Source organism: Lathamus discolor, chromosome 19, assembly GCF_037157495.1.
Source record: "Lathamus discolor isolate bLatDis1 chromosome 19, bLatDis1.hap1, whole genome shotgun sequence".
Classification (NCBI taxonomy): Eukaryota; Metazoa; Chordata; class Aves; order Psittaciformes; family Psittacidae; genus Lathamus; species Lathamus discolor.
Genome location: NC_088902.1, coordinates 4,265,660 through 4,275,491, shown reverse-complemented (window position 1 = coordinate 4,275,491; position 9,832 = coordinate 4,265,660). Strand labels below are relative to the sequence as shown.

Sequence of the window (9,832 nt, the reverse complement as noted above, 5' to 3'; positions counted from 1 at the left end):
AGCCGATCCGAGGCGATCCGATTGCGACCGACCAGATCCGAAAGGAGCCAAATTGATCCGAGAAGAGGCCGACCCGATCCGAGGAGGGGACGAACTAAGCCGAGGTGAACCCGATCCGATCCGAGGAGGGGACGAACTAAGCCGAGGAGAACACGATCCGATCCGAATGGGGCCGACCCGATCCGAGTAGCGATCGACACGACCGGAGAGGGGCCGATCCGATCCGAGGAGGGGCCGATCCGATCCGAGGAGGGGCCGATCCGATCCGAGCGGGGCCGAGCGGGGCCGAGCGCCAGCCCATTCTCATAAACCACATGCTGCCGCGGCGCTATAAAGGGGAGCGCGGCGGCGGTGGTGGCTCAGCCCGGCCCCGCTCGGCCCCGCCGCCGCCTCGCCCGCTCCGCCCGGCCCCGCCGCAGCCCCGGCCCCACGGCAGCCCCCATGCCCCGCCTCGGAGCCAAGGTACGGCGGCCCCTCCCGTTATCCCGGCGCGGCGCCCGCTGCCGCCGGTGCGGGGTCCCCTCGTAACCCGGTCACGCCGCGGGACAGGGCAGAGCTCCGTGTCGGGAGCCGGAGCTCCCGGCGGGGGGATGCTCCAGCCCCGCCTCGGTTCATGGACCCGCGGGGTGAGGCTCCAGCCTCCTCCCGGTTCTCGGTTCCAGCCCCGGCTCCCGGAGCCGAGGGGTGAAGCCGCGGGTGCTCGGTTCCAGCCCGGTCTCGCTTCCCGGAGCCGGCGGGGGGAGGCCCCGGCTCCAGCCCGTCCCGTCCCGGCGGGGTGAGGCTCCGGCTAGCCGTGGCCGTGTCTCGGCGGTGGCATCTGGCAGCTTCACAAGAGGGGAGGATTTTGGACAACTTCCAAGGGAAATTCCCCCCCTCCATCACCCAGGCACCCTCTCAGTGCCGGTGCACCGGAGGGGGGCACACATCATCCCCCCACCCCGGGGGTCTGCTCCATCCCCACCTCGGGGGTCTTCATCCCGGGACAAGCCCCCGTTGCCCACCGTGATCCCGCCACGATTTGGGGCCTCCCCGCTTCGTTGCAGGGGGATTGGGAGGGGAATTTGGGGCGACGCCAGAGCTGCTGCATGGAAAGAGCCCGGCGGGTGCAGGCTCTGGAAGCTGGGGGGGTCCGGAGGGTGGGAAGAGGATTTTTGGGGATGGGTGGGTCGGTGCGTCAGGCGGCTCCCCGGAGCCGGGGTGGAGGAGAAGATGTGCAGGGGAGCTGGAGAAATGGTGTGGGAGAGCGGGATGAGGGCTGGATGGGGAATGTGGAAGTGGCTGAGAGCCACAGCCAGGCTTGTGCTCGCCAGGCTCCGGCCACGCAGCCCCTGCGCTGGGCACTGGGAAATTCCCTGCTGACCTGACGCTCCTAAAAATAGCAGGATAGGGATGGGAATGGGGCTGGAGGTTCATGGTGGGGTTATCCTGCTGGATCAGGGTCAAGTCCATCACAAAGGGGAGGGGGGGTGGGAAAGGGGGGTTAACGCCGCTCCAAGCCTTTGCTCTGCTATGCTCAGGTGTGCCTGCTCCGCTGCACCCTGCTCTCCTCCCTCCTCATCCTCCTGCTCTGCAGCATCCATGAGACGGAGCAGAACAGATACTGCCAGCAGATCATCACTGAGAGGCACCTGGCTGAGCTGGAGGAGCTGGTGAGTGGCCTCCTTGCACCCTGCCAAGGGATGGGGCACAAACCAGCCCTTATTTTGGGCAAATCTGCTGGTTTTCACCTCCGGCATCAAAATGATGGTACCCAGGAGCTGAGCATCCCTGGGCACGAGGGATAAGCGGATGCTGGGAGGGGGGGTGATTGTGCAGTTGTGCCTTGAGCACGGGCAGCTGTGGAAAAGTGCTGGTGGGATAAACGGAAGATGATGGGGAAGAAGCAGGAACGTGGCTGGGAACGGGGCTGGATGAGGCAGGAGCGATGGGGAAGCAGCGGAGGGGACGGGTGTTTTCCCGGCGGCTGCGCAGGGGTTAAGCGGAGGAATCCGGCTGCATTCCTGAGTCCAGCTGCTTGCCTGGAAGCTGGGCTGGCAACAGGGCTGTGGGTGGGTGGCAGGCAGCGAGGGGGGCCGCTGGCCAGGCGATGGATGGAGCCAGCCAGGCTGTGGCCATGGGTGCCTTTGGCGATGGGTGCCTTCCACCCTGCGTGGTCCATAGGGGCAGTGCTGGATGCTCACACCCATCCCACAGGGACACGGCTCCTCCTGGCCCCATCCCGGCTGCTGGGGCCGTATCTTGTGCTGGCCCTTGGCTCACCTCCGAGTGTGGGAATCATGCGGATGTTCAGGGGAGAGCCGGGAATCGGGGGCACGCAGGGATTTAACTCGTTGTCGCAGATTAAATTCCACTGTGCAGCGAGTGGGGTCCTTTACCCCGAGCCTGTAACCGCTGTGTCCGGGCTTGGTTTCACCTCTTCCTCTTCAGGCACTGAGCTGTAGTGCCAGGAGATGGCAGATAACGGCTTCTTCCTCTGCCCAAATTGTCCCTAGGGGGGGAGCCTTTGCTTTGTAATCCCATGGGATTGGAAGTGGATGCGTGCTTGCAGGGAGAAAGGGGATGGAGCAGGTTTGAATGGAACGGGTGGTTTTGCTGCTGGGGATTGCAGCCCCCTCCTCTTCCTGCTGGTGGAGGAGCCATCCCCTTGCTCCAGCCCCTACAGGATAATGGAGCAATTGTTTCCGGGCTGATATTCCAGGCTGGAATATCGGCCCGGAGATAGGGAGCTTGTGTTGGACCCCCTCATTGGAAAGGGTCATGGCATGGGGGGGGTTCCCCGCTGTGGTGTGATTCCCATGGGATGTGTGACCTCCTGCGTGGTGGGATGCTCTTTTGCAGCCTGACTTTAGCAGCGGGAGAATGAAGCAGGGCTCTGCTGGGATGCTGGGAGGAAGAGGAAGAGGAGGAGGAGGAAGAGAAGCAGGGTGGGAGGAGGAAGGCGTCCCTGCTACAGGGAGTCTGCTTATCCCTGTATGCAGGGATAAGCACCCAATGTGGTCACATCCTGCTCTGTCTTGCCAGGCTGACACCCAGATGCAGCACCCGGGCAGAGTCTCCTTCAAGTTCATCAACAAGATGCAGCTGGTGAGTGGCTCCTTGCTGGGGACACAAGGGGACAGGGACCAGGGCTGGCTGGTGCACAGGGGGGGCCTGGGTCCCCTGTCTCCCCTGTCCCCTCTCTCTTGTCCCCTTTTGTGGATGGCAGCCCAGGAGGGACCCATCCTGCCTGTAGGCAGCTATTGAGTCTCAGCTTGGGCAGCCTGCAGGGCATTTTGTGCCTCCGTGCCTCAGTTTCCCCAAGGTAGAGCAGGATGGGAGGTGCTGCTCTGCCCATCCCAGAACCAGTCTCACTTTGTGTGTGTGTGTGTGGGGGGTCTGTGTCCTCACAGAATGACTCCGTTTGCTACGTGAAAGCAGCTTTCCCTCTGCTGGGCAAGATCCTGGAGCGCACGGAGTTCAAGGAGAACTCCTCCAATGCCAAGAAGATGCAGATGGTGCGCAGGATGTACAGCCGCATCGACGAGAGCGTCGACCCCTGCATCAGGGAGGAGGATGAAGAGGAGAGGAAGGTGCGGTGTCCCATGTCAGATCCACGGGGGAATGGTCCGAGCCCTCATCCTTGGGTGAAAGGCTCGCTTGGGCAAAGCCTTGGGTGATGTGGTCAGTGTGAGGTGTCCCTGCCCATGGCAGGGGACTGGAACTGGATGGTCTTGAGGTCCTTTCCAACCCAAACCATCCTATGGTTCTCTAAATGGGGTGTCCAGAGCATCCTGGGGTGGGTGCATGGGCACAGGAAGCCATGGTTGGGGGGTCAAACCCTGCCCTGGGTGCAGTGTGGAACCCCGTGGTGGTGCCACCGGGTGCTCTGCATGGTAGCGGAGCTGATGCTGAGCACGGCTTCTTCCTTCAGCTCTCCCAGATGTGCTTCGAGGAGTTCACCACCTCCCCATACGAGATGCTGGTGCTGGTCAAGCACTTCTTCCAGGACATCAACCAGCTCCTGCAGAACCAGGAGACCTTCGAGCGGGATTGCAGCCAGGTCTACCGCAGGGCCTGCCTGGCACCCAGGAAAGCTGCAGCCTCCCCAGGTGAGCTCTGAGGCTTTGCCTCTGCCTGGTGCTGGGCTGGGGGGGCTCGGGCTCACCTGCATGGGGCAGCTTCACAGCCGCGTGTCCCCGTCCATGGGCACACGCGGGCGCCGTGGGCTCGTGTCTGCGTTGGTCCTGTCTCCGTCACCGTCCCCAAGGGGTGGTCTTGGTGTGTCCATGTTGAGCCAGGCTTGGGAGAAGGGGCTGGCAGCCCTTTGGAGGTGGGATTTGGGCTGAATCCTGCTGGAAACAAGATGCTGAGGGGTGTAAGGAAGCATCTCCATCGGCTTGGCTGGAGGCATCGGGCTTGGCTCCGTCTCAAAGCCCCAGTGCATGGGATGAGTGTTAACACGGAGGATGGAGGCGCTGGGACTCCTCTGCCACCGACGTGCTGCATGACCTCGGCTGTGTCACTCCGACTGCCCCGTGCCTCAGTTTCCCTTGACCAAGCCTTCAGGGAGAGTGTTTTGGGGTGGAAGAGCCCCTTGTTGCTGTCGTGTGTCTGCATGCCCGTGGAGGAGGTGCCTTGCTGTGTGCTGGAGCTGTGCCGTGTCCCTGACATTAAACGTGGCTGGCGGTCATGGATAACCCACTGCCATCGGCTCGGGGCACCCGGAGATGTGGGTTTGCTTCCTCCTGCCTGGTGCTTGTCATCTCTGTGCTGCCCCATCGTTCCCTGCCTGCTCCCTGCCTGCTCCCTGCCTCACCTTTGCTCTCCTGGCTCTGTTTTGGGTGGCTGTTTGACCTGATTCCCCACGGGGAGGGACGGGGACGCTGCCCCCGACCTTGGATCTGCTGGCTGGGCCCCTCTTGGAGGCTGGTGACCCCACGGCCGTCTCTTCTCTCTGCTTCTTTCAGGTGTGGGGACAGATCCTGACTGCAATTGCCTGTCCCCTGCCCTCCCTCCTGCCACCCAGCCCTCCCTCTCCGCTGCCACCCATGCCAGCAGCGAGGAGGCACCCGCTAGCACCCGGCTCCCTTACAGCCTCCTCCATGCCACCCTCACTGACTTAGACGCCCCATCACAGCCCCCCAGTAACGCGGACGGCGGCTCGGGGACCGGGGAGGTCCTGGCTGCCGGGGTAGGTGATGCTGCGTCGGTGCCATCCGTTGGGATGCAGCAGCCAGCTCCAGCCGACAGCACCGAAGCCATCCTGGATGCAGCCGGGACCATTGGCCTGGCAGCGTTGGACGTCCCCATCCTGCGTGGGGACAGAGAGCTGGTGGAAGGTGGCACCGGGACAGCGGCCGGTCCCCCCCTGCCGCGTCCAGCCCAGCAACAGGGAGCCTCCATCCTCCTCGGGACCAGCACCCCCAGCAGCGGCGGAGCCAGGATGGAGCCCATTCCCCAGCTCCGCTTCACCAGGATGGCCCCGGGGCTGCGGGACCGAGCTGCGGGGGGCCCCGGGGCGCGGGGCTGGGGGCTGAGCCGGCGGCAGGAGCCCCGGGATGGAGGCGCCGGGCCCAGCTTTGACTCTGGCTTTGTTCTGAGCACAGAGCAGCGCAGGAAGGAGCCGCCCGCCAGGGAGGGCCATCGGGAGCCCCTCGTCTACATGACGGTGGCCAGCGCGGTGGCCGTGCTGCTGGCCATGGGGGGGCTGCTCTTCTACAAGTACAGACCCAGGGTAAGGACCCCGCTGCGCCCCAGCAGCATCTCCTGCCTCGGTGACCCCACTTGGCTCTTGTTCTTTGTGGGCTGAGCCCCGCTTTCCTCATCCTGTCAAGATGGGTTCACACCAGTGGTGCTCCGGGGGGTGGGAGGGCGTTGTGTGGGTGCAATGAGAGCCCCCCCTCCATTGCAGCCCGTTCCCCATGGCTCATCTCCCCATTCCCCTTCCTTTCATTCAGGTCCTGGAGCGGCCACTGGAAGATGGAGACCGTGACCCCGAGGAGCCAGAGAGGAGGTGGGTGCGATGCCATCCTGCTTGGGGGGGGGGACTTTGGGGGCCCCTACCCTGCCCTAACACCCCCCCTCGGCATTCCCTTGCAGGGCACTGCAGGGAGCAAGGGAATGTCCAGACCTGGAGACTCAGGACCTCTGAGGTGAGCAGGGGCTGGATGGGACCTTGCTGAGCTCCACTCCAAGCCCATAGGGATGGCATCGAGCCCCTGGATCATCCCCAGTCTCGGCCATGGACAGGGAATTTTGGTTGCAGGCAGGGGATGGATGGGGATGGGAAGACCGGGAGAGTCCCAGGTCCGCGCCCCACTGCTGCCAGCTGTGGTTTTGCAGCCCATTAATCCATTACCAGCACTTCCTTAATATATAGAGTGTATTTCTTCCTGTGGTTTTGATGTGCTTCTCCCCACGCCGCCTTCCCTGGCTCCCACTCATCATTCCCTTCCTTCCCGCAGGGCCCGAGGCGGGATGTGAAGCTGCTCGGGGGCTGGATCCGGATGCTCCTTGCTGTGTGCAGGAAGGGTCGGCGCGCACTGGCCCCGCTGCGGTCCTGCCATGATGCTGACGCTCCCTCTTCCCTCGCCCCAGAGACTGCACAAACCTCCCTGGCAGGGACAAAAGGATGGGGGGGATGTGCCCCGAGCGGGACTCCCGGGCTCCGAAGGGATTCAGGATGGTGGCGGTGGCTGATGTGACGCCGCGGTGCTGAGCAGGACGCTGGAGGTGCTGGATGTGGGATGATGATGAGGATGGATCCTGCTTGGACATGGCCAGCGCTGGCTGAAGATGGAGGGGATCAGCTCCATGAATCTTCTCCCACCCCAGCATGGCGAGGCTTGGAGCATCATCCGTCACTTCATCCTGCCTTTCCCAAGGCTTCATCTGGAGCATCCTGGATGCTGGGGGGTGGCAGTCACCTGGACCCCCTCCAAGCTGCACAAGCCCAACTCGCAACTGCAACCCTCACACTGTGAATATTTAAAGCCCACCAGTGCCCGTGTCCCTGCATGGGGATGGGTTTGGGGGTGATGCTTGGCACCGTCCTGCTCCTCATCCTCCTGCCGCCGGAGCTCTGGCTCCGGTCCCGGTCCCGAGCTGGCCTCGGTGTGCTGCGAGGGGTTTATTTGTAATAGAGCAAATCAAAGTCTTTTATCCCACAGGAATATTTGAGAGGGGGCCCCTCCTGCCCCCTTGCAGGGTTCTTGCTGCGAGCTGGCCTCGCCTCCGACTGGATTTCCTCTTGTGACTGCGCTTTAAAGAAGGGAAATGGGGCTTGGGAATGACTTGGATCAATGGGGATGCATGGGATGGAGATGCCCAAGTTGGGGAGTGAGGGGCTTTTTGGCTCAGCCCCACTTCCTGGCTTTGGGAATAGCCCGGTTTGGGGTGCACCAGTCTTGGTGGTACCCAAACCAGTGGGGTTGGGCCGCATCCTGCATCCCTCTGGCCCCAAATGTGAAGCGTGGCCCGCGCTGCTCTTGGGTTTTGAAGTATTATTTTTATATGATGGAAGAAAACGTGGACAAAACCAAACTGTTTTTAAAGAAAGCATTACTATTAATTGTGGTTTATATATATATATATATATATATATGTATGTATGTATGTATGTGTGTGTATTTATGACTGCCAGAAGGAGGGGGTTCCAGTGCAAGGGACTTGGTGTAAATCGGGAGCAAAGCCCTGACTGCAGCAAGGAGGCTGTTGGTGGAAGCACTGATTTGCACCATGGGGAAACGGGGGGGGGATCTTGCCTTTAACCTGTTGTTGGATTTATTTTTGCCTTTTTATTTTCTCCTGGTTTTGATACGAGGAAATGTTGGAATATTTTATACAAAGTCATTTAAAGAAGTTTATTTAAAGAAAAGCATAGAAAGCAGCTTGTATATTTAATATTATTAATAATAAAAGGTGACGTGGAACGCTGTGTGAGTGGGGGAGCTGATGGGGGGGTGCAGTTTTGGGGCCCCTCATGGGGGGATGGCGCTAAAGGGAGGATGATGGGGTCCCCATGCCTTGGAATGTGTGGGAAGGGGGGATGGAGACCCTTCATTCCCACTCCAGGATGCTCCTGGGCTTGATCCAGCATCCAGGGTTGTGTCTCCTCTTGTGCTCTGTACCTAGGGGTACTTTGGTGTCTTGCAATGGGGAATCCATAGGGAAAGCTCCTGGAGCAGAGGGCTGGATGTGGCCAGCAGTGGGATAAGGGCTTGGGGTCACGCTCCCGCTTTCCTGTTGATCCAGGCAGGAGTTCATGGCCACCGGCATCAGGGCAGAGGGATGCATCCGGCTTTCCTGCCCCAGCCCACCCGCATCCTGCTGGCATTGGGGTGCTCCTGCCATGGGCTCCCCTTTCCCGATGTTGGGGCCCCCCAAAACCTCTTGTGGGCAGTTGGGAAGCAGCTGCTTAAAGCAAACACACCCTCAGCAGCGCTTCCTGAGAACACTTCACTTGAGAGGCAGTGCTGGAAGAGGCATTTCCGCCGGGAATGGGGGAGCCCTGCATCCCACCCCCTTTGCATGCACCCAGCATCTCCGGCGGGGGGATACCATAGAATGAGGGGCTTTCGACACCATCATGAGCCCCTGCCACGGTGTTGGGGTGCAGGGTTAACCCCACCGCATCGCTCCCATGGGATGGATGGGAAGGGCAGGATGGGACCCGGGAGCATTTTGTGGGTGCTGGGGCTGAGCTGTGTTTGCTGACAAACAGGATTCCTCGAGGGGAGCTGACTCAGCCCAGCCCTTCCTCTCCCCAGCAACAGCCGGGGGTTTCCCAGCTCCACATCCCCTTCCCAGGGAAGTGGGACCTATATATATCCCACTGGATTCAGGCCACGATCATTATGGTTGGATTTGGGGGGGGGGGGGGGGGGTGTATTTAAGGTCAGATGCTGCTCTTAGCAGTGGGCACAGGGCCCAGGCTTGGGGGCAGCTCCAGGTGGAAGCACAAGGGAGGGTGTTAACTCTGGAGCTGAATGATGGCTCCAGTGGAGCAGAGCTGGGAATGTCCCTGGGATATAAGGAGCAGTGATTCCCACCCATCCAAGTGTACCCCACAAACCCTCATTCTTGCCCTCCTCTGGCTGCTTCAAACAGCTTAAACCTGTGGAAGAACATGGACAATGGAGGAAAATAGGAAAACCCCATCTTGTTGCCCTAAGGTTCGGACCAGGAAGGTCCCTTTGCTTCTCATGTCCCCACATGGTGGCCTCTTCCCACCTCCTATTATGGGGGGGAGGGGGAGTAGAGAGGTTGCTCCCTGCCTTAACCAGCCCCCCTGCAATGTGGGGGGTAAAACCGGCTCTCAACCCCCCCTCATCAGAGACCCCATAGCCAGGGGAAGACCTGGAGCCTTATCCCTGTCCCCTCACTGGAGTTGGGTGCGGCGCAGAGGGTGGGGGCACCCTCGGTTGCCGCCTGGGGTCCAAAATGGGTGTTTGTGCCTTTAAATCTGCCAGGATGGGGTGAAAAAGGGTGATTTTGGTGCCGGGGCGGGGGGAGACGGGACACAGCAATGAGTGACTCCAGGACCTGCTCGGAGTGGGAGTGTGCAGCACGGGTGCCACGGGTGCCACAGATGGGGGGCACCCCCCATCCCCAAAGCCAGGGGGTCCCCCCCATCCCCAGTGCTTGCAGCATCGAGGGGTTGGGACCTCCCAGCTTCATCCCACTGCCCTGAGACCCCCCCCAAGCACCCCAAGAGGGTTCAGCCCACCCTAGGAAACGTCCGTCCCCCCCCCCCCCGGGCACCGCAGAGCTGCTGACGGGGCAGAAGTGCCCGGAAAGGGCCCCGGGGCCGCGGTTCGCGGGGCACAGCGAGTCCGGGACAGGGTTTGGCTGG

The 9,832-nt window shown here is 61.6% G+C and overlaps 1 protein-coding gene across 2 annotated transcripts; it reads left to right on the top strand.

Annotated features, from left to right (window-relative positions):
• Positions 1–343: 343 nt before the first annotated feature.
• CSF1 (colony stimulating factor 1) lies at positions 344–7,910 on the top strand. Of its 2 annotated transcripts, none has more exons than XM_065698334.1 (9): positions 344–462; positions 1,518–1,649; positions 3,022–3,084; positions 3,390–3,569; positions 3,911–4,088; positions 5,586–5,713; positions 5,937–5,992; positions 6,079–6,131; positions 6,444–7,910. In XM_065698334.1, the coding sequence occupies exons 1-8, from the start codon at positions 442–444 to the stop codon at positions 6,128–6,130; spliced, it is 810 nt and encodes a 269-aa protein (XP_065554406.1). In that variant the 5' UTR covers positions 344–441; the 3' UTR covers position 6,131; positions 6,444–7,910. The 2 variants fall into 2 exon arrangements, with proteins under 2 accessions (XP_065554406.1, XP_065554405.1); XM_065698333.1 differs by having other exon boundaries at positions 346–462; positions 4,947–5,713.
• Positions 7,911–9,832: the final 1,922 nt, after the last annotated feature.